General features: G+C 47.8%; 2 protein-coding genes across 4 annotated transcripts in view; both read right to left on the bottom strand.

Annotated features, from left to right (window-relative positions):
• The window catches only part of PKNOX2 (PBX/knotted 1 homeobox 2), a 296941-nt gene that overhangs the window by 208270 nt on the left and 64596 nt on the right, over nucleotides 1-24075 (bottom strand). For 2 of the 3 annotated variants that reach the window (XM_069566572.1, XM_069566574.1), the window contains exon 2: nucleotides 3314-3379. The gene's annotated coding sequence lies outside the window, so the exon portion shown is untranslated. Of the gene's footprint in view, nucleotides 1-3313; nucleotides 3380-4079; nucleotides 4135-24075 lie in introns of those variants that run through there. The other variant, XM_069566573.1, reaches the window with a different exon arrangement.
• LOC138427194 (WD repeat and SOCS box-containing protein 1-like) lies at nucleotides 8239-10887 on the bottom strand. Its single transcript, XM_069566562.1, has 2 exons — nucleotides 9886-10887; nucleotides 8239-9748 (listed from the first exon to the last, which is right to left on the bottom strand). The coding sequence occupies exons 1-2, from the start codon at nucleotides 10614-10616 to the stop codon at nucleotides 9187-9189; spliced, it is 1293 nt and encodes a 430-aa protein (XP_069422663.1). The 5' UTR covers nucleotides 10617-10887; the 3' UTR covers nucleotides 8239-9186.

Below are 24075 nucleotides of genomic sequence, written 5' to 3'. Positions count from 1 at the left end.
CTGTATCCCTGACTAGGGTTCCTCTCTGGTGTCTGGACCTCTGCCCCCTTTCTGTAGGTACTACTGAGATAATAACAGTGTCTCATAAAGCAGTGTGAGGGTTTTAAGGAGAACATACTCATCACGTGCTGATCAGAGTGTCTAGCATATAGTAAGTGCTCAACTAACATAGTTATTAATATTAATATTAAGCCAACTTGTGGAAGACTTCAGATGCTCCCTCCAAACCTTTTCATCAAAACCATGCCCCTTTGCCCTCTCTTCCCTACCCCTCCCTTTTGTCACTAGCCATTCTCATATCTCTGGAAAAACCAACTGCTTCTCCTTCAACCCTTCAGCTGCTTGAGTTCTGGTTGTAACCCCTTAAGTCAGGACAGGGCATCCGGAGGACTCAGATCCTCTTTCAAAACTTGGCTGCAACTGGCTCAGGAAAAGAGCAAAGGACAGGGAGTCTGGGCCTCAGGGGTTCCGCCTCCCACAGGGTATGGTGTGTGTGTGTGTGTGTGTGTGTGTTGTATGAGTGAGTATGTGTGAGTGAATGTGTGTGAGAGTGTTATGTGTGTGAGTTGGAGTGTGTGTGTGACTGTGTGTTTGTGTGTGTGTGAGCGAGTGTGTGACTGACTGTGTGTGAGAGTGTTGTATGTGTGTGTGAGTGTATGAAGGTGTGGGGACAAAGCAGACTGTGGCCTGCCCTGGGCCCTATCCAGGGATGGACCTCTTCATCCAATCTTTGGCCAAAGCCGAGTCTCCCAGCTTGGAAAGCCATGGAGTGGGGGGTGGGGGTAAGAGCTACACCCCAGGGAATGAAGGGCTCAAGGCTTGTGGAATCTGTGTCACAGGTCTAAGCCCCTCTCCAGACCTGGCACTTCAAGCTGTGGGCTGTAAACTGGAGCCCCTCTTGCTGAGAAGGACCATTGGGTAGAGGTTTCTACCAACTGCAGAGCCTCAACATCAGCATGTCCTCGGGGAATCCTGCCAGAAGGAGGAGCCTAGCCTTCCTGGGGGGCTTCAAGCACAGACATTGTGTGAGTTAAGAGACAGTCTGATTCTTGAAAGCAGAGGTTTCCCTTAGCCTGCCTCAGGAGGCTGTGCTTTGCCACACCTGATGAACACTAGCCGTGGGTGTGTCCTCGCCAAAGACAGCTGCAATGACATATTACCCCCCCTCCACGTTCTTCATTGAATGTGCTGTGGCTATTCTTCCTTTGAGACAGGATTAGGGGGTGTCCACATCCCATTCTTTAAACCCAGGTGAGCCTTTGTGTCTGCCCCAAACAGAGGAACGTGTGGAAGTGATAGCAATGCTGCCAGACTTGGGCAGGCAGCCCCGTCCAGCTCCTGGCTCCTCTCGGGGGATGCTCCCTCAGAAAACCCATGTTATGAGGATGTCCAGGCCACGTGGAGAGGGCACATGGGTCTGATACCAGCTAACACCTCAGCTGACAGTCGGTATCCACCCGCAGAGTGACAAGCGAACAAGCCTTCCGATGATTCCAGCACTCAGCCTCTGCCCCCAAGGAGACCCCAGGCCCGTGGACCAGAGACAGTACCCCCCCCCACCGCTGTGCCCTGCTTGGACTCATGACTCACAGAATAAATGAGCTCAATAAATGTTGTTAAGTCACTGAGTCTTGGGGTGGTTTGTAACATAGCCCTGGGAACTGGAACAGCACCCAAATTATGTTTGACTTTTCCTTTTCAAATCCAGCCCTCACTTCAGACTTTGAGACCATTCCCTTCTCTGCAGGCTCCCCTGCCTGGGGCAGCCTGAGCAAAAACCCTGCTCCCTGAAAGACCCTTTGAATCATCCCATTTCAGCATCCCGGGACCTGCAGATCCTGTCTCTGCCTCCATACTCTGGGTGGGTCCCAGAGTGTCCCCGAGAGGGCGCTCCCCCGAGGCTGGGTGGTCCCAGGCCAGGCACCAGCTGACCTTAGGGATCCAGGCAGAATGTGTGCAGACCTAGTTCCCTTACTTGCCTGCTAGCACGAAGTTCACGCTCGGCTTGCTCCTCTCACACTTGACTTGACTTATGCGGTCCCTCTAACCTCCGCAGCGAGCAGACATTGATTCTCACAAAGGTCATTATCTTCCTACCCTGGTTCCCCCCTCCCGCCTCCTCGGCTCCATCTCTGAGGTGGGTTTTCCTGGAACAGGAGGAAAGGAGGCACCCTTTCCCACCCCCGGGCCTGCGGATCGACCCCTCCGAGCGGGGGCTTGAGAGGGGGTGCCCTGGGAGCCGCACCCGTCAATCACGGAGGCACCGGCACGGCCTCGCAGGCCATTAGGCGGAGGGCCGGCGCCCTGCTCACTCACCGGGCAGCCATTGGCAGGATGTTAGACGATCGCGGGGCAGCCATTCTTATGATTTATTCAAATACTCATTACAGTCAATCTATTTTTACACAGAGGTGAAGATGTGCGCTGATAACGGTTAATCATTTATAATTCCATGGACTCGTTGGGAGCCAATGTGCTATCAAAGTCGCAGCCGCTGCGGCCCCGGGAGCCCCCGAAGCAGAGTGGGGAGGCTGCCCAGCCACAGGCCCTTCCACCTGACACTGCCTGAGCAGGGCCGGGATGGAGGGCACAGCTGGAAGTAAGGACCAGGGGACCCCAGACCAGTCTCCAGGAACTCAGCCTCATGAGGGCACTGTGCAGGCAGAGAGATACCCAGCAGACGGATAAGGCAAAGAAACCCAGAAGATGGAGAAACCACCTCTAGCTGGATCACCAAAGAAAGTTCCACTGAGCAGACTGGACAGGGGCCAGGACCTACAGATTAGAAGACTTCTGCCAAGTGGGAGAATCTGATGAGCAAATACACACTCATATAAGGTGCAGTGGTTCCTGGGCTGACCGGAGGGAGGCGACCAGCAGTATTTCCTTTTTCCTCCCTGGTGTCTCTCTAGAAACAACCAGACATAAAAGCAAGTGCGAGCTCTGAACTCGGCACGGTTCCTCCTCCCACAGCCTCCCACGCTTAGCTCGCAGACCATAGTGGCTGGGGTCTGGCCTGGCCTTGCAAACTCAAGAATCTCCCTCTCCAGCACTCACGACACACAGAACACATCAGACCCACCATAATGCACAATCAATACAATCTAATTAAATAGGATGTTCTGTTACAGGGCCTCTTCGTCACATTCAGGCCTCATCTAATTACAGGTCCACCATATTTCACGTCCTGACCGGCTCATTGTCGAGCGCGTCCCTCGCACAAGGCATGGTTGTGGAAGATCAGGTTCAGGGCTGGTCTTTAACCCATAACCTTATTGAGTTAGCTCAGAAAATGCCAATCAAAGTTACTCACAGTTCACAGTCCCTTTGCTGGTGAGCGGCATGGAGGTCGGCCTCAGAGTCCCACTCCAGTTTCAACCTGATAGTGAGAAAAGACATCTTTATAGACTGCGTGATTCAACACCTCCCCTCTAGGAGTCCCAGAGAAAAAGAAGCTCATGGCTGTGGGGCGCCCTGAGCTGAGCAAGGCAATGCTCATTTACCAATGCCTCTTGTCTGACCAAAGACCCCGGCAGAGGGGGACAGAATGGAGGAGCCCCTGGGAAAGCTTGAAATCCATATGGGGGAGCGGCCCAGACAAGCAAACGCCACCACCAGTGCCGTGGTTTATGGCAGGATTACGGAAAGTGAAGAGTCCTGTCGGGTAAGAAGGGAGATGTTCGTGGGGAACAGTGATGGGGTGTGACTGATAAGATCAGAAAACATGATTGCTTTATCCTGGGATAAAGCAACAACAACAATAAAAATAAGAAAAACCCAGCACAGGGACTTCCCTGGTGGCCCAATGATTAAGAATCCACCTTCTAATTCAGGGGACTTAGGTTCAATCCCTAGTCAAGGAACTAAGACCCCTTATGCCTTGGAGCCACTAAGCCCGAGTGCCCCAACTCCTGAGCCCAAGTACCACAACTAGAGAGTCTGTGCACTGCAACGAAAAATCCCACATGACGGAGCGAAGATCCTGCATGTTGCAACTAAGACCCAGTACAGTCAAATAAATACATTTTTAAAAGAGAAAAAAAAAAAAGCCAGCACATATTTATACCATCTATACTCACCCAGCCCAGCAGGAATAAAATTCATGAGTCCCATGATAAAAGTGCTGCCACGTCACTGGTGAAACAAGAATATCCATCAGATAAGATGAGAACATACATAAAGCGTGCTGAACTGTGGTAGAGACTAAAACTCCCTCTCTCTCCACAGAAACGGAGACTGCGAGAGCGGGAGGCTTCAGGGAAGCTTTCAGGGAGAGGGAGAACTTGACCGGGATCTTGGAGGATGGGTCAGGCAAGAGTCAGCTGGTGGAAGAAGACAGGGGGCATTCCAAGAAAGGGAGCAATCTGAGCAAGAATGATGGGGGGAAAGCATGGGGTGTCTAGGGACGAGGCAGAGGCTGCCCGCCTGAGACACTGGAGGAAGAATTAATGCTGAGTCAGCCAGCTGGGGCCAGAGCATCCCAGCTCGAGTGGCAGGTGGAGAGGTCAGGCTTGGGCTGGGAGCTCCTGGAGCCACGGAAGGTTTTCCTACAAAGAAATGTCATGAAAGAGAGGACCCTCCCCACCCCCACCACTCTGTAGTATTTCCTTTTAATTAAGAAGAGAGGCTTCCTGGAAAAGGTGGAGTTTCAGACAGGACATTCAGAAATGGAGTGTGATACAATGCTCTCTTGTTCATGATGACATCACTCAAGATGAGGCACTTCCTGGGGCTATCTACTAACATCTCCAGGACCAAGACTGCTGATTCATGGAGGTGCCTCAGAGACAAGACCAGACCACTGATGGCATGTGGCTGAGGACGAGGACTGCATTTATGAATCTGTTTAGCCCACAACGTGACAGGTTCTCACCAAGTGTCTGCTGCAGTGTTCAGAGGTGGACTCTGTTCATTCTAACCAGAACCTGAAAACCAGCTCCTAGCTGGCAATGGGCTCCAACTTGTAATCTTCTACACTATTGACACATTGCTGCTGAGCATATATGAACTCAAGACAGGAAGTTTCTTGATTGAACTGCATGCAGTGAGGATTTATCCCTGCCTCCTGGGACTGACTGTTGAGACACCAGAGACTTGGAAGGAAATAGGTTGGACTTGCAGTGCATGTGCTGCTCAGCTGGACAGGACAGCCACTCTGTTCGGGAGATGGATTCTGATGGACATGTGTTACAAAGCTTGGAACAAGCTGAAAGGATGGGCCAAAACTGAAAAGTCAATTTTTCCCGCGACCAGTTTTTATCTCTCACACAACAACCATATCTCTCACGACAACCATAAATGAAATAAATTTGAAAATAAAAAAATTCTTATTACAATCCTATCACTCTAAACCATCAAATTTTATACACTATGTCCATATGCAAATCCATTTTAGTTTTTTACTGAGTTGTAGAAAAAGATTTGACAAGAATAAATATACCAAATCCTACTCTTAACATTCAAAAGTCAATTGCAAAAGTCACACATTGGGAATTTCCCCGGTGGTCCAGGGGTTAAGAATATGCAGGGGACATGAGGTCGATTCCTAATCTGGGAAAATTTCACATGCCAAAGGGCAATGAAGCTTGTGTGCCACAACCACTGAAGCCCAAGCGTCTAGAGCCCGCATTCCACAACAAGAGCAGCCCCTGCTTGCCTCAACTAGAGAGAACCCATGCTTAGCAACAAAAACCCAGCACAGTCAAAAAAAAAAAGAAATCACAGATTGGGGTGACCTGGTTTTTTAAAAAAGGGCAAGTGTTATTTGAGTTAAATGCAAGTTGAGGTAGAGCCCAGGGTGTGATGTTGCTGCCAACCCCCTTACATTGATCTCAGTTGCCTTCAGTTCAGTTCAGTCGCTCAGTCGTGTCCGACTCTTTGCAACCCCATGAATCTCAGCACGCCAGGCCTCCCTGTCCATCACCATCTCCTGGAGTTCACCCACACTCAGTTGCCTTAATAGCTGTATGATAGGCAACCAAGAGAATGGTCCTCTCACTTTAGACTTATCGATCTACATTACTTTTAGATGCAGTTTTGACATCATATTTTCATAACTCTGACAGTGATGAGTAGAAGAGAGAGGTGAGCAAAGATGTCTAGTGGTCAAAGTACTGGCGGCTGCTGCTGCTAAGTTGCTTCAGTCTGACTCTGTGCGACCCCACAGACAGCAGCTCCCCAGGTTCCCCCGTTTAACAGTTTAGTAATTCAAAGCACAACCTCTGGAAGCAGACAGTACAGGCGTCTATCACAGCCCCACCGCTTCCTGGCAGTGGGCCCATGGGTAAGTTACTTAACTTCTCTGCATCTCAGTTTTTCATATGTTATTGTTCAGTCGCTAAGCCAAGTTTGACTCTTTGCAACCTCACTGACTGTAGCACACCAGGCTCCTCAGTCCTTCACTATCTCCCAGAGTTTGCTCAGATTCATGTCCATTAAGTCAGTGATGCTATCTAACTATCTCATCCTCACCACATCCTTTTCCTTTTGCCTTCAATTTTTCACAGCATCAGGGTCATTTTCAATGAGTCAGCTCTTTGCATCAAGTAGTCAAGTATTGGAGCTTTAGCATCAGACTTTCCAATGAATATTCACAGTTGATTTCCTTCAGGATTGACTAGTTTGATCTCGTTTTAGTCCAAAGGGGCTCTCAAGAGTCTTCTCCAGTACCACAATTCAGAAGCATCAATTCTTCGGCACTCAGCCTTCTTTATGGTCCAACTCTCACATACATAAATGACTACCAGAAAAACCATAGCTTTGATTATACAGATCTTTGTTGGTAAAGTGATGTCTCTGCTTTCTAATATGCTGTCTAGGTTTGTCATGGGCTTCCCTGGTAGCTCAGCTGGTAAAGAATCTGCCTGAAATGCAGGAGACCCCAGTTTGATTTCTGGGTCAGGAAGATCCCCAGGAGAAGGGATAGGCTACCCACTCCAGAATTGTTGGGCTTCCCTGTTGGCTTAGATGGTAAATAATCCACCAGCAATGCAGGAGACCTGGATTTGATCCCTGGGTTGGGAAGATCCCCTGGAGGAGGGAATGGCAACCCACTGCAGTATTCTTGCCTGGAGAATCGCCATGGACAGAGGAGCCTGGCGGGCTACAGTCCAGGGGGTCACAGAGTCAGACATGACAGAGCACCTAAGCACAGCACAGCACAAGTTTGTCATAGCTTTCCTTCCAAGGAGCAAACATCTTAATTCCATGGTTGCAGTCACTGTTTGCAGTAATTTTAGAGTCCAAGAAAATAAAATCTGTCACTGCTTCCATTTCCCCCCTTCTATATGCCATGAAGTGATGGGACCAGATGCCATGATCTTTGTTTTTTAATGTTGAGTTTCAAGTTTTTTCACTGTCCTCTTTCACCTTTATCAAGAGGTTCTTCAGTTCCTCTTCACTTTCTGCCATTAGCGGTATCATCTGAATGTCTGAGGTTGCTGATATTTCTTCCAGCAATCTTGATTCCAGCTTGTGATTCATCAGTCCAGCATTTCGTATGATGTACTCTGCACATAAGATGAATAAGCAGGGTGACAATTTACAGCCTTGACATACTCTTTTCCCAATTTTGAACCAGTCCATTGTTTCATGTCCAGTTCTAACTGTTGCTTCTTGACCCACATACAGGTTTCTCAAGAGGCGGATAAGGTGGTCTGGTATTCCCATCTCTTTAAGAATTTTCCAGTTTGTTGTGGTCCACATAGTCAAAGCCTTTAGCATATTTAATGAAGCAGAAGTAGATGTTTCTCTGGAATTCCCATGCTTTCTCCATGAATGTTGGCAATTTGGTCTCTGCCTTTCCTAAACCCAGCTTATACATCTGGAAGTTCTCAGGTCACATACTACTGTAGCCTAGCTTGAAGAATTTTGGGCATAACCTAACTAGCATGTGAAATGAGCACAATTGTATGAAGCTTCAACATTCTTTTGGATTGCCCTTCTTTGGGACTGGAATGAAAACTGACCTTTTCCAGTCCTGTGGCCACTGCTGAGTTTTCTAAATGTGCTGGCATATTGAGTGCAGCACTGTAACAGCATCATCTTTTATGAGTTTTAAATAGCTCAGCTGGAATTTCATCACCTTCAGTAGCTTTATTTGTAGTAATGCTTCCTAAGGCCCACTTGACTTCATGTTCCAGGACGTCTGGCTCTAGGTGAGTGACCACACCATCATGGTTATTCAGGTCATTAAGACCTTTTTCATATAGTTTTTCTGTGTATTCTTGCCACCTCTTCTTTTTTTTTTTTTTTGTTTTTTAAGTCTTTAATTAGAAAACTCAACAAAAATATATATTTTACATAATGCATACATTCTTAGTATCTGCAGGTAAGATAAATAACAGAAGGCAAAAGCAGATATACTGTATTGCTTCTCTTTGGCAAGTCACCAGTATTATCCTCTGCAGAAACATAGGATATGTGTATTAAAAAAACAAAACAAATCCCCACCACAGTCTTAACTGTCCCTTAGGACAAACAAAATATTTAGCAATAATACAGTAGATGGATTTTTCAAACTGACTAAAATTTATAGTACTTTATTTATACCACAGGGGTAAAAGTAGCAAGCTGCTTTCCAAAATTAAGGCCCGCCGCAACAGTTAGGGGAAAAAAAAAAAAGACATGCCTTTTTCCTGGTTATATCCTATTTTTAATTTAATAATGTCACATTCAAACTCTACCTCTCCGATGCCACTCCTAACAAAAACAAAATTCTTCCCTAAACAGAAGTTGTGTTTTACTTGCAAGTCAGTTGTCTGACCACCCCTCAACCAAATATACGTTTTGTATGGTGCAATTCAGCTTTCTTAAGTTAGTATTTACCAGCTAACTCAGTGTTACAGAATAAAAAGTTACTTCCACCTTACAGCAAAGATATATATTGCGGCTCTACTGAAGCAATATATACATGCTGAAACTAAGAATGAGAAAAGCAAAAGGGTCCATTCAACACATAGCAGCTTATATACAAATATATACATGTACGTATGTTTTCACAGTTAAATTTTAGAAAAAATTTACATTTGATATGTTCAGAAATAGTTCTAAGGTCTATAAATAATATTTTAAAAGCTCAACTGATCAAAATGCAATACAAGAATCTATCAAATTAAATAAATCTCCTAAACCTTGAGGTTTGTGTAAAGTGTGTTCAGTCCCTAATACTAGGGAAGGCAGCGTCCTCTAAAGACGGTAGGAGAGAAACTCTAAAACTTTGGAAGGAACTGGCAGCTCCTGGACTTCTTGGGTGGGCATCACTCTCCGGATTGACATGCGACATAAATGTTGAAGGCTAGGGACTTGCCTTGGAGTTGCCCAAAAATACACACTTCCATCATGTGTCCCAGCAGCTAGAACACTGCCATCAGTAGAAAAGGCACAGCAAAGACCATTGCTCAAAGGTGCAACCTGCACAGGATAATCCTCATCAATTCTCCAGAACCTCACCATTTTATCATCAGCAAGGCTTGCAACGTGCAATCCATCATGACTGAACGATACAGATCGTACCCATCGGTCATTTGCTCCTCCAGCAAATATTGGAGTGGGTGGGGGAAACAGGTGCCCAAATTCCATCAGAATGGCTCCAGTGTGTGGATCCCAGATATACACTCGAGTATCGTAAGATGCCGTAGCCAGCAATGCTCCATCAGGAGAAAAGTCACAAGCTACAACATCGTGGTGATGCCCTTCTAGTTTTCGTATCATGGTGTATTTATCCATATTCCAAAGGAAAACAGTACACCTTGCAGCCGAATGCAAGGTTACTTCATCCTATGGTAAAGGTCGCCCCCAGCCCGGTAGCCAGAGATGCCACTCTTTCTGCCCAGCTAACACCATTGTGCGCCTGTGTGCGAGTGGTGCCAGCATAACCTCAATCACACCAATATTGCTGCCACCACTGCTTTACTGGCTCCCACTGAACACAGCATAGAAGAGTCAGGAGAGAATGCACAGCTATACACCCAGTTCTGATGGCCCCGCAATACTTTCATCATGTTTCCATCATCTTTCAGGTCCCACACTCTCAGAGTTTTGTCTCTTGAAGCTGACACCAGGATCAAGCTCCCATCTGGAGCAAAAGTTAAATCTCTGACCATTTCAGTATGATCTACCAAGTTAAGGAGGAGTTTTCCTGTATATACATCCCATATTTTGATATGTCCACTGTTTAACCCTGTGGCAAGGAGTAGCTGATCTTGCCCAAATCTGAATCGATGCCATTCTATATTTACACAGCGACTCTGTTTCTCTGGAACTGATGATCCAAAAGCAAGACTCCAGACTATATCGCCACAGTCTATAATATGCTCACGAGGCTTATTTTTCTGACCACCATCACTGTTTTGTCTTGATAATCTTAAACCACTTGAATTGGTGATATTCTTGGTGCCATGCAAGAGAAAGTTCTTAAGGCACTGGGACCACGGAACAAGCTTCACTGTGCGATGTCCTTGTGACCAGGCAAAGTACGAACCATCTGGGGCAAAAGCAACAGTCCAATTTTCACGACCACATTTCTTGTCAAAAGGAGCTGCTGGAGCTAAAAGTTCACCTATAGTACGTGATCTCACGATCTCTTTCTCGTTGACCCTCGGGGGAAAGCTGGCCATCTATGGGATACCGTCTGATTCCGGGGGCGCGATGCGGACGCAACGACAGAGAGTTAAGGCGAGCGCCGAGGGGCGTGACGCGGGCTGGGTCCCTCCCGGTCCCGGGGACAGAGGGGAGGGGCGGGACGGTCGCAGAGGCTTCTGCCGACTGCCCCGGGAAAGCTCTGGGAGGCCTCTGACCGAACTACGGAGTTAAACCCAGACAATAGATGCTGGTCCCGTCCTCCCGCCTACGAAGGAAGACACTTCCCTCCACGCTTCCGAGAGCAAACGAGACACTCTTGCCACCTCTTCTTAACCTCTTCTGCTTCTGGTAGGTGGCTTCTGTCCTCGCTATTGTGCCCATTCTTGCATAAAATGTTCCTTTGGTATCTCTAATTTTGGGGAAGAGATCTCTAAGTCTTTCCCATTCTGTTGTTTTCCTCTATTTCTTTGCATTGTTCATTTAAGAAGACCTTATCTCTCCTTGCTATTCTTTGGAACTCTTCATTCAGTTGGGTATATCTTTCCCTTTCTCGCTTGCCTTTTGCTTCTCTTCTTTTCTTTGCTATTTGTAAAGCCTTCTCAGACAACCACTTTGCCTTCTTGCATTTCTTTTTCATTGGTATGGTTTTATTGTTTACTACCTCCTGTACAATGTTAAGGAACTTTGGTCCATAGTTCTCAGTTCCCACCTGTAAAATGGCGCTAATGAGGGTTCTGTTTGCCTTTGAGGTTGGCTGTGAGGGTTGAATGGATCCATATACTGTAAAGTGCCTAGAACAGTGCCTTGCACAAAATAAGCACGCATTGCATATTACCTGTCATTGTTGTGATTTTAATTATCAGGAGCCATGAGGTAGAAGATATGGGAGAAGAAACTAGAGATGGACCTCCATTTGCCCCTCTTTAACATAACCCATTGGTCCTAGTTCTATTGACAACAATCTCTCTCCCCCATGGAGTCCTCCAGATATTTGAAGAGGGGCTGGTGTTGCTCCACAGGGTAGACTTAGGGCTAACTGACAGATATTTGAGGAAGCCAGTCTGAAGTTCAATATATAAGGACTTCTCTAGTCCAAAGAACCATCCAACAGGGAGTTAGAAAGTGAGCTTCTAACTCAGGAAAGAGGATCCTGTGTTGGGTAAGAAGATGCCCCTGAGCATGGTCTCCCAGACATGGCTCCCCTCACCCATAAAACACTAAAAAGAAAGCACCGGGAGAGTGGGAGGAGTGACAAACATGTATATCGATAAAATATTAAAAGTGTCTTTGTTTATCAGTGTTTTACAAAGTAAATCAATCCTTCAAGGTAAGGAGAGCACAAAGGGCCACTCATTGAACTCTGAAATGAATGGGGCGTCATAAACAGCAGCACCCCTGCCCCACCACCGTCATGCCTGCCTCCTCTTTCTGTCTCTATGCGTCCATCTCTCTCTCTCTCACACCCAACACACACACACACGCATGTGCACACACAACATCTCTGCATTGTCCTTGATTGCCACTCCTCACTCTGCACCAGCGGAAAAGTCTTCCTGTCTGGCACTGACCCAGGGATGCCTGCTGGGGAGCCATGTGCATGTCATTCTAGGGCCTTCCAAGGCCAGCAGCCTCTCTCCCTGGAACGCCACATCAAAGGCCTTGTGACAAGCAGCCCTGCCATTACACAACCGGAATCTAAACTCAGGCCTGCCTTACTCACTAATGAAGGTAGATGTGAATCATAAATGGGATTTATAAATATGTGGACATTTGTGAAATGGTAAATGAGGAGGGAGCTGAAGAACATTCATCATTAAGAGGTTGAGGGGGACAGAAGAAAGCTTCCCACAGGAGGGGGCACCCTAGAACTTGACTCTGCATGCCCAAGAAGAGCTGAGCCAGCTCCCATGAAGCATCCTGTGTAAGAGAGAAGGCTGGAGGGAGATGAGCTTGGAACTTAGCAAGATGGGGCTGGGGGGTGGTCTAACACAGAGGGCACTAGACCAAGGGCATCATGGGTTCACACCCTGACCCCATCATTAACTTCCTGTGTGGTCTTGAACATGGAACTTTAACCACTGCCTGCTTCAGTTTCCCCATCAGCAAAATGATAGTGCTTGACTAGATGATTCTGGAAGCGTGTGACTTCTACACATCTCTGATGTTGCCCAGACGCACCCCTTCCCCCACCGCCCCATGGAGGCCCTGAAGTAGCTCAGTCTATGACTGTGGTTAGGAATAGAGACGTAGCAGGCAGCAGTTCTGGGTTTAGCATGGGTCCATCACGTCCCTAACCTTGATCTCTACAAACATCAATGTCTGCATCTTTAAAAGGGGAATAAGAGCAGTGCCTTTAAATGAGGTGATGTCCCAAGAGCGTTATGCGCAATGCCTGGAACATACTCATAACAACGAATGGGGCTGCTGTTGCTTCTCTTCAGCATGAGGAGGTGAGGGCTGGCAGCAGCTCGATGGGGAAAGGGAGGCAAATCAAGAAGTCTGTGGGTCTCTGCCTTCATCTCACCACCCATGACAAGCCACTCTGCTCTTCCCCTGACCAGGCCTTTAGGAGGAGGACAAATTGTGACATGACAATCTGTTCTCAGGCACGCAGAGTCTGTCTGGATGGTCCCCATCTCTGATAAACCTCTGTAGGCACATAAGCAAAACTGCCCAAAGAGAAACAAACTTAAAAAAGACGCTCCCAGGCTTCCCTGGTGGCTCAGTGGTAAGGAGTCCGCCTGCTAATGCAGGAGACTTGGGCTCGATCCCTGGTCTGGGAAAATCCCACATGCTGTGGAGCAACTAAGCCCGTGAACCACAACTACTGAGCATGTGCTCTAGAGCCCGGGAGCCCTAACCGCCGAGCGCGTGTGCTAGAGCCTGGGAGCCCCAACCACCGAGAGTGTGCTCTAGAGCCCGGGAGCCCCAACCAGAGCCTGGGAGCCCCAACCAGAGCCTGGGAGCCCCAACCGCCGAGCGCGTGCTCTAGAGCCCGGGAGCCCCAACCAGAGCCTGGGAGCCCCAACCGCCGAGCGCGTGCTCTAGAGACCGGGAGCCCCAACCACCGAGCCTGTGTGCTAGAGCCTGGGAGCCCCAACCTCCGAGCCTGTGCTCTAGAGCCCGGGAGCCCCAACCAGAGCCCGGGAGCCCCAACTGCCGAGCGCGTGCTCTAGAGACCGGGAGCCCCAACCACCGAGCCTGTGTGCTAGAGCCCGGGAGCCCCAACCGCAGAGCGCGTGCTCTAGAGCCCGGGAGCCCCAGCTGCTGACGCCCTCACTCTACAGCCCATGTTCTGCAACAAGAGAAGCCACCGCAATGAGAATCCCACATACCAGAACTAAAGAGTAGCCCCTGATTGGCACAACTTGAGAAAGCCCACACAGCAGTGAAGACCCAGCGCAGCCAAATATAAATAAATAAGACCCTCTGAGACAGAGTAATCTGCAGGGTCTCAGTGGGTGCTGCGTCTCCTGCCTCATCACTCCGAGAACCCTCTCTACTCCATCTCCACTCCCCTCACACACACCCCCAGGAAAACTCCCTGTGGTTTATGTTTAATGTCAGAGTGAGGCTCACAGTCAGTCACAGCATCGCAGGCCCTGAGCACCAGCCTCTCAATGACACAACTGAGGAAACGAACACCGAGAGACTCGGCTGGCACTAAGTGCTTGGCTCTGAGAAACGTATCCGTCCAGCCCCGAGGGTGCTGCACAGGTCTCCTCAGATCCGGTTGAGAACAGGCTCATTTCCCACCGTCCTCAGTCCCCTGGGCTGCAGGCAGGTCTGGGTGCCCAGCCGCAGAGAGGACCAGGGAACTTCCTTCAGTCATGCCCTCCGGCCTCAGCCCGAGACTCTAAGCCAGGTCCTACACCTGTAAAGAGGGCACCCTCGGGGATGAGAAAACACCAAGACACAAGATGTACTTATTCTCCATCAGGAACATCACTGCTCTTCTTCCTGGCCCATCGTCACCTGCCTTAGGCTTCCTTCTCTCTTCTGGGCCCCTAATCCATCTCTGGGCCTCCAGCCTCATCCCTTTCGGCCCGTCCACCACTTCCCCCAAGCCCAGGATCTCCCTGAAACACAAATTCCGTCATGTCCGTTCCTCCTCCAAATCCTCCAAGGACAGCTCAGCGTCTGGCAGAGGTCACCCACCGGCAGCCGTGAGCCAGCCTCTTGCCTGCTTGATGTCTTCATAAACACTGACAACATCTAAAAAGCTGAAAGTTTCACATTTGAAAATCCAGATCCTAGGTTTTTCTCCCAAATTCAGGATGAACGCCAATCTTGCATCTTCACGTGGCAGTTGCTGGATGACACCAAGTGTCAGGGGCCCCCTTTTGAGGCATGGGTCCCCCTGTTTGTCTCACAGAGAGAAGGCAGGTGTCGCTTGCAAGAAGCCCACAGGGCCGGGCACCTGGAGGCTGACTCACGCTGCCGGCTGAGGGCTCAAGGTGACAGGAGGTGGCTCATTGCGTTCTTAGCCATGCTGTTCCCAGCCAGGCCCACAAGCGTTCCTCCTTCTCTCTCCCTTGGATCACTGTTTCACCTCTGGCCAGGAGACAGCCAGAGAAGGTCCTAGGGCAGTTTCTAGGAATGCCAGGACTACAGGGCCCCACCCCTGAGTCCAGCCTCTCCCCACCCCCAACTCAGTGGAGGCTGCACCCCCTCCCTTTATTTCCATCCCACTGTTCCTATCAAAGCCCTAACAGCACATATTTTGTTAATTGTACAAACCTAATGGGGGAATGCATTGGCAAAAAAGGGTAATGGCCATCAGACCAGCAATAAAACAAAATTAATGGCCCATAGGAAGAAATCATGTCCACTTAATCCCAGCTCTGAAACTCTAATAGAATAATGGAATACCAGCGGAGGGGTTTTTCTCTCCATGCAGATTGCTTACACCATGTTAATCACTTGCAAAGCAGGCCACATACCACTCCGGCTCACATGACCCTCCAGGGAAAGTAGCAGACCAGAAACATTTAGTGCCAGGCTCATTACTGACATGCCCCACCAGCAGCGACACCTTCCCCCCTTCCCCACCTCCCCAGGTGACTCTGGGACAGCAAGTGGGGGTGTCGTTGAGAGCCATCGGGTGTGGTGGGCCGGAAAGCGAGACACATGACCCCTAACAATAGCAGACCTTTATTGAGTGCTTACTGTGTGCCAGACACTGGGCTGGTTGAGCACTTTCCAGGTACTGTATTATATCTTCATCTTCTGTAGCCACAGAGGCCAGCAAGATAGCCACTAGCTACCTCTGGCTTTTTATTTATTTTTTAAGTTTTTTTTAATTAAAAAATTATTTTTGGCTATGCTGGATCTTTATAGCTATGCACAGGCTTTCTCTAGTTGTGGTGAGCAGTGGCTACTCTCTAGTTAATGGTGTTCGGGCTTCTCGTTGCGGTGGCTTCTCTTGTTGCAGAATCTTCCCTGTAGCTCAGACAGTAAAGAATCTACCTGCAATGCAGGAGACCTGGGTTCGATCCCTGGGTCAGGAAGATCCTCTGGAGAAGGAAATGGCAACCCACTCCAGTACTCTTGCCTGAAGAATCCCATGGACAGAGGAGCCTGGTGGGCCACAGTCCACGGGTTGCAAAGAGTCGGACATGCCTGAACGATTCACACTACTGCTACTACTCTTGTTGCAGAGTATGGGCTCTAGGGCACGTGGACTCATTAGTTTCAATTCCCAGGATCTAGAGCACAGGCTCAGTAGTTATGGCATATGGGCTTATTTGCTGTGCCACATGTGGGATCTTCCTGGATCAGGGATAAAACCAATGTCTCCTGCACTGGCAGATAGATTCTTTAGCACTGAGCCACCAGGGAAAGCCCTATGTCTATGTTTTTTTAAGGTAAGCTTCTTTTTTGTTTGGCTGTACCACGAGGCACGTGGGATCTTAGTTCCCCAACCATGGATGAACCCATGCCTCCTGTATTGGGAGCATGGAATCTTAACCACAGGACCATCTGCCAAGGGAGTCCCTACATCTGGCTTTCAAAATACAAATCCTAATTCATGAAAATGAAATAAAACCTGAAATTTAGTCTTCAGCCTCACTGGCCGCATTTCAAGTGCTTGACAGCCATGTGTGGCTGTTGTAATGGGAGGCCCAGAAAGACCACGCTCCCATCGTCACAGGCAGACAGTGGCACTCTAGTATATGAAAGTCAATTGTCTTGCTCATCAAACTGATTCTGAAATCAAGGCAAGCAGCCCAAGGTCATGGCTGAGCTGGGTTCGAGCCCAGGTCTCATTCAGCCTGGCTCCAGAATCCCCACCTTCCACACAATTTCTTGATAGAATGAGTGGTTGAGGTGGCTAGGAAACCCTTTGATGGTTAGCTGTAGAAAGACTCTTCTGTCTGCCACAGGCCCCCAGACCCCTAGAGAGCAGACAGACCCCAGGACTCCACTTGGGGGCCAGCACTATGGGGTCTCAAACCCCAGAAGGTCATCTGGAGAAGGAGGGCTTCATACTTCATCTAGCCCAACCTCCTTCAATTTATGGATGAAGAAACCAATGCACAGAAAAGTTAAGTGGCTTGTCCAAAGTCAGACAGCTGATTAGTGACAGAGACAGGACTACAGTGCAGATTTCCTGATGACCACGCCTCACTGGCCAAGGAACAGGACCAAGCCAGCCTCTGAGAGAAGGAGAGAGAAGGAGGTGGTGTCTCTGCAACCTTCCTAGGGCGCCCTGGCCAGATCAGAAGATGCTGGGAGGCACCTGAGGGGACTGGGCTCTGCGGAGAAGCAGCAGAGGAAGAAAGAGGGGCAGCCATGGGCCTAGAAACTGCAGCGATTCAAAGCACGACACTGCATGGCTACTGCTGCTAAGTGGCTTCAGTCATGTCCGACTCTGTGCGACCCCATAGAGCAGCCCACCATGCTCCCCCATCCCTGGGATTCTCCAGGCAAGAATACTGGAGTGGGTTGCCATTTCCTTCTCCAGCGCATGAAAGTGAAAAGTGAAAGTGAAGTAGCTCAGTCGTGCCCGACTCTTAGCACCCCCATGGATTGCAGCCCACCAGGCTCCTCCGTCCATGGGATTTTCCAGGCAAGAGTACTGGAGTGGGTTGCCATTGCCTTCTCCGGCATGGCCACTAACTTTGGAAAAAATAGTATGTCAAGATCTATTGCAATTAAAAATACACAGACACTTCTCCTCAGCAGCCCCAGTTTGAGAATGTGTCTTATAGAAAGGAAAGTACCAGAGATTTCCCTGGAGGTCTAGTGGTTAAGACTCCAAGCTTCCAGTGCACGGAGTGTGGGCTTCATATCTGGTCAGGGAACTAAGACCCCACAAGCCAAATGGCATGGCCAAGAAATAAAAATAAATAAATACAATTTTTTTTTAGAAAAAGGAAAGTACCCATGCATGAGGATAATGCAGCAGCAATTTGTAGTGGGAAGAAGTGAAAAAGAAGCTAGATATCCACCAGGTGGGGAATGTTCGAGTAACCTGCAACACAGCTATACTATCATTAAATGCTGCTACTCAAAAGGCTAGAGCTTCCCTGGTGGCTCAGCTGCTAAAGAATCCTCCTGCAGTGAGGGAGGCCTGGGCTTGACCCCTGGGTTGGGAAGATCCATGAAGGAAGGCATGGCAACCCACTCCAGCATTCTCGCCTGGAGAATCCCATGGACAGAGGAGCCTGGCGGACTACAGTCTGTGGAGTTGCGAAGAGTTGAATGTGACCGAGCACAGCACAGTGCATTCAAAAGAGCAAGTTAGAGCTACATCTTTTGCCACAAGAGACGGCCATAATGTTCCAAGTAAGAAAACTGAGTAGCAGAATGATGTGTGTGGTGTGATTCCATTTCTGTAAAAACAGAGAAAAACTCCAGATTGAGTGCATCCATGTGCATGAGTCTGTGTGAGCACAGAGATGGAAGGAACAGCCTGCCGTATTCACGCCGGTGCTGATGTGAGACAAGGAACAGAGGGGTGAAGGACCACCGCCGTTCTGACACCTTTGCCTGATTTCAGGTTGCAATGAGCACTGCCACTTTTGTAATTTTTGAAAAGAAACTCTATTTTTTTTTTTAAATTGCTCAGTCGTGTCCTACTCTTTACGACCCCATGGACTGGAGTGAGTACCCTTTCCCTTCTCCAGGGGATCTTCCCAACCCAGGGATCAAACCCAGGTCTGCCACATTGCAGGCATATTCTTTACCAGCTGAGCCACAAGGGAAGCCCAAGAATACTGGAGTGGGTAGCCTATCCCTTCACCAGGAGATCTTCCCAACCCAGGAATCGAAACAGGGTCTCCTGCATTGCAGGTGGACTCTTTACCAACTAAGCTATCAATAAGGAAAAGAAGATAACTGATAAAAGAAAGAAAAACTGGCTGGACTTGGGAGGCAGTCAAATTCAACTTCAAACCTGCCTTACTGGGACTTCCCTGGTGGTCCAGTGGCTAAGACTCCAAGCTCCCAAGGCAGGGGGCCCAGGTTCGATTCCTGGTCAGGGAACTAGATCCCACATTCTGCAACTCAGACCCAGAGCAGACAAATAAATAAATTACAAAACAAAACAAAACAAAACCTGCCTTACTAGCTGCATTGTGTTGGGCAAGTTACTTAACCTCTGTCCATCTTTGTTTCCTCACCTGGAAACTAATGATAATAATATCATCAGCATGGTTGGTGGTGGGTGGAGGGGTGGGAAAATGAATTTAAAGCTACTCAATAGCCTGGAACTTTTTAATCAACGTTGAGGGACTGGTCTGCCCAATACACAGAGGTACTTTCTGAATTGACCCTGCTGGGCACTGATGTAGGAATTAATCATATGCTTCCCAGGGCCCCTGTATTTTGTCTTCTATTACAGTTCTATTATGTCTGTCTCCTTCCCAGACCATAAGTTCCTTGTGGGCAGGAACAGTACCTTATTTATTTATTCATTCATCCAGTCATCCATTTATTCCATTTATTATCAAGTTAATAGTAACTGAGTACATCATGCAGAGTACAATACGCAGAGGACATCATGAGAAACGTTGGGCTGGATGAAGCACAAGCTGGAATCAAGATTGCTGGGAGAAATATCAATAACTTCAGATATGCAGATGACACCACCCTTATGGCAGAAAATGAAGAAGAACTAAAGAGCCTCTTGATGAAAGTGAAAAAGGAGAGTAAAAAAGTTGACTTAAAGCTCAACATTAAGAAACTAAGATCATGGCATCTGGTCCCATCACTTCATGGCAAATAGATGGGGAAACAGTGGAAACAGCAGCAGACTTTATTTTTCTGGGCCCCAAAATCACTGCAGATGGTGACTGCAGCCATGAAATTAAAAGATGCTTATTCCTTGGAAGAAAAGTTATGACCAACCCAGACAGCATATTAAAAAGGTCCGTCTAGTCAAGGCTATGGTTTTTCCAGTAGTCATGTATGGATGTGAGAGTTGGACTGTAAAGAAGGCTGAGTGCCAAAGAATTGATGCTTTTGAACTGTGGTGTTGGAGAAGACTCTTGAGTGTCCCTTGGACTGCAAGGAGATCCAGCCAGTCCATCCTAAAGGAAATCAGTCCTGAATATTCACTGGAAGAGCTGACGTTGAAGCTGAAACTTGAATACTTTGGCCACCTGATGAGAAGAGCTGACTCATTTGAAAAGACCCTGATGCTGGGAAAGATTGAAGGCTGGAGGAGATGGGGCCAACAGAGGATGAGATGATTGGATGCCATCACTGCTTCAATGTACATGAGTTTGAGTAAACTCCGGGAGTTGGTGATGGGACAGGGAGGCCTGGCATGCTGCAGTCCATGGGGTTGCAAAGAGTCGGACATGACTGAGCGACTGAACTGGACTGAACTATTAATAACTGAATAATTGTGTCTTAGACACATGCACCAACACTGTGCCTGACATCAGAGATGCAACAATAAATAGAACAGAAAAGCTCCTGATTTCATGGAGCTCATGTTCTAATAGTTCACATTATATAACTCACAATTATATAATGTTGAAATGATAAGCACTGAAGAAAAAGATGCCCAAGGCAAGGACTTACTGTACAGCACAGGGAACTCCACTCGGTGTTATGTTCCAGGCTGGATGGAAAGGGAGTTTGGGGGGAAATGGATACACGTATTAATATATGTTTGGCCGAATCCCTTTGCTGTCCACCTGAAACTATCACAACACTAAAAATAGACTATACCTTAATACAAAATAAAAAGTTCTTTTTTTTTTTTTTTAAAGAAAAGGAAAAACAGCAACAGGCTAGGGAGCAGAAGTGACTGGGGAGGGCATCTTCAAGAGGGAGGATATGAAAGAGCCTCAGAGTTCCCTAAGAAAGTACTCTTTGGGTGTATTCCACAGACCCACTGAGGTTAGTAGTTATGCAAATGATGTTAGTTGAAGAACAAAGTAAAAATAGATTCGGTGGAGAACAGAGAATAATTAAGACTTCTTAAAAAACATCCCTCTACTTCTAAGTTTATACCCCAAAGAATTGAAAGCAGGGACTCAAAAAGCCAATTTGTATTCCCATGTTCATAGCAGCGTCATCCATAGGAGCCGGAAAGTGAAAGAAACACAAGCATCCACCGCTGGATGATGGATAAACAAAGGCCGTCTGAGATGGCTGGATGGCATCACTGACTCGATGAACGCGAGTCTGAGTGAACTCCGGGAGTTGGTGATGGACAGGGAGGCCTGGCGTGCTGCGATTCATGGGGTTGCAAAGAGTCGGACACGACTGAGCGACTGAACTGAGCTGAACTGAAGTACTATGGAGTGGTTCAACCTGATGAAAGGAAGGACAAGAGCTACAGCGTGGATAAACCTGGAGAACATAATGCTTTGTGAGATAATCCAGTCACAAAGTAACAAGTGCTGCATGGTTCCACTGCCATGAGGAACCCAGAGTACTCACATTTACAGAGGGAAAATAGAAAGGGGGTTATTAGGGACTGGGGGAGAGAAATGAAGAGTTTTGGTTAATAGATACAGAGTTTAAGGGAATTCCTTCATGGTCCAGTGGCTAACACCCTATGCTCCCCATGCAGGGGGCCTGGGTTCGATCCCTGGTCAGGGAACTAGATCCTGCTGCTGCTGCTGCTGCTGCTGCTAAGTCGCTTCAGTCGTGTCCAACTCTGCGCGACCCCATAGATGGCAGCCCACCAGGCTCCCCCGTCCCTGGGATTCTCCAGGCAAGAACACTGGAGTGGGTTGCCATTTCCTTCTCCAACACGTGAAAGTGAAAAGTGAAACTGAAGTCGCTCAGTTGTGTCCGACCCTCAGCGACCCCATGGATTGCAGCCTTCCAGGCTCCTCCGTCCATGGGATTTCCCAGGCAAGAGTACTGGAGTAGGGTGCCATAGCCTTCTCCGAACTAGATCCTACATGCCACAATTAAAAGAGTTCACACACCACAACTAAACAGATTCCACATGCTGTGACTAAAGACCCCGCATGTCGCAATCAAAACTGAAGAACCCATGTGCCACAACTAAGAACCAGTGCAGTCAATAAATAAAGAAATAAATATTTTTTTAAAAATACAGAATTTCAGTTATGCAAGATAAAAGCATTTTGTAAATGGATGATGGTGATGGTTCAACAGTATGTGGACCGTGAACTTCCAAATGTTGAAGCTGGATTTAGAAAAGGCAGAGGAACCAGAGATCAAATTGTCAACATCCGTTGGATCATCAAAAAAAGCAAGAGAGTTTCACATAAACGTCTACTTCTGCTTTATTGATTACACTAAAGCCTTTAACTGTGTAGATCACAATAAACTGTGGAAAATTCTTCAAGAGATGGGAATACCAGACCACCTTACCTGCCTTCTAAGAAATCTGTATGCAGGTCAAGAAGCAAGAGTTAAAACCAGACTTGGAACAACAGACTGGTTCCAAATTGGGAAAGGAGTACGTCAAGGCTGTATACTGTCACCCTGCTTATTTAACTTATAGGTAGAGTACATCATGCAAAATGCTGGACTGGATGAAGCACAAGCTGGAATCAAGATTGCCGGGAGAAAAATCAATAACCTCAGACATGCAGATGACACCACCCTTATGGCAGAAAGCAAAAAGGAATTGAAGAGCCTCTTGATGAAACTGAAGGAGGAGAGTGAAAAAGCTGGCTTAAAACTCAAAATTCAAAAAACAAAGATCGTGGCATCCGGTCCCATCACTTCATGGCAAACAGATGGGGAAACAATGGAAACAGTGACAGACTTTGTTTTCTTGGGTTCCAAAATAACTGCAGATGGTGATTGCAGCCATGAAATTAAAAGATGCTTGCTCCTTGGAAGAAAAGCTATGACCAACCCAGACAGCATATTAAAAAGCAGAGGCATTACATTGCTGATAAAGGTCCATCTAGTCAAAGCTATGGTTTTTCCAGTAGTCATGTATGGATGTGAGAGTTGGACTATAAAGAAAGCTGAGGGCTGAAGAATTAATGCTTTTAACTGTGGTGTTGGAGAAGACTCTCTGAGAGTCCCTTGGACTGCAAGGAGATCCAACCAGTCCATCCTAAAGGAATTCAGTCCTGAATATTCATTGGAAGGACTGATGCTGAAGCTGTAACTCCAAAACTTTGGCCACCTGATGCGAATAACTGACTCATTTGAAAAGACCCTGATGCTGGGAAAGACTGAAGGCAGGAGGAGACAGGGCTGACAGAGGATGAGATGGTTGGATGGCATCAGTGCTTCAATGTACATGAGTTTGAGTAAACTCCGGGAGTTGGTGATGGACAGGGAGGCCTGGCGTGCTGCAGTTCATGGGGTCATAAAGGGTCGGACACTACTGAGTGACTGAACTGAACTGATGGTGATGATTGTACAATATGAATGTGCTTACTGCCACTGAATTGTAAGCTTAAAAAAGGTTAAGCTGGTGAGACATACGCTCTGTGTACTTTACTACAGTTATGAAAAAGAGGACAAGGGAGTGCAGGGCAGTGAGAGAGATCAGGGCACCCTAAGTCTGTGCAGCCACAGTAGGGGAACACAGAGTGACTGGGGCTCCCAGGCCAGTGGGCCAGCAGGGGAGGCAACCTTCCTATGGGAACATCTGATTCCAGGGTGCTGAGGCTAGACAGATGAGACAGCTTAGGGTGAAAAAGAAAAGGAACTGTTGGGAGGCTTTGTAGAGGCCTGGGCTTCCCTAGTGGCTTAAATGGTAAAGAATCCACCTGCAATGCAGGAGACCCAGGATCAATCCCTGGGGTCGGGAAGATCCCCTGGAGAAGGACATAGCAACCCGCTGCAGTATTCTAGCCTGGAAAATTCTCACGGGAGGAGCCTGGAGGACTATAGTCCATGGGGTCACAAACAGTTGGACACAACTGACTGCATGTCCCCAGAGAGGCTAAGAATCACTGGAGGGGATAATCACTAGGCTTATATTCAACCAGAAAATTCTAAGATTCTGAGAAATCTTGGACTAAGTAGCAACAAATCTTTGGGCCTCAAATAAGTCGAGATGCTTATTCCTGCCTTGCCTGCAACAGA

Source organism: Ovis canadensis, chromosome 21 (genome assembly GCF_042477335.2).
Source record: "Ovis canadensis isolate MfBH-ARS-UI-01 breed Bighorn chromosome 21, ARS-UI_OviCan_v2, whole genome shotgun sequence".
Classification (NCBI taxonomy): domain Eukaryota; kingdom Metazoa; phylum Chordata; class Mammalia; order Artiodactyla; family Bovidae; genus Ovis; species Ovis canadensis.
Note: the sequence above shows the minus strand (reverse complement) of the source record. Positions and strands in the feature narration are given on the sequence as shown.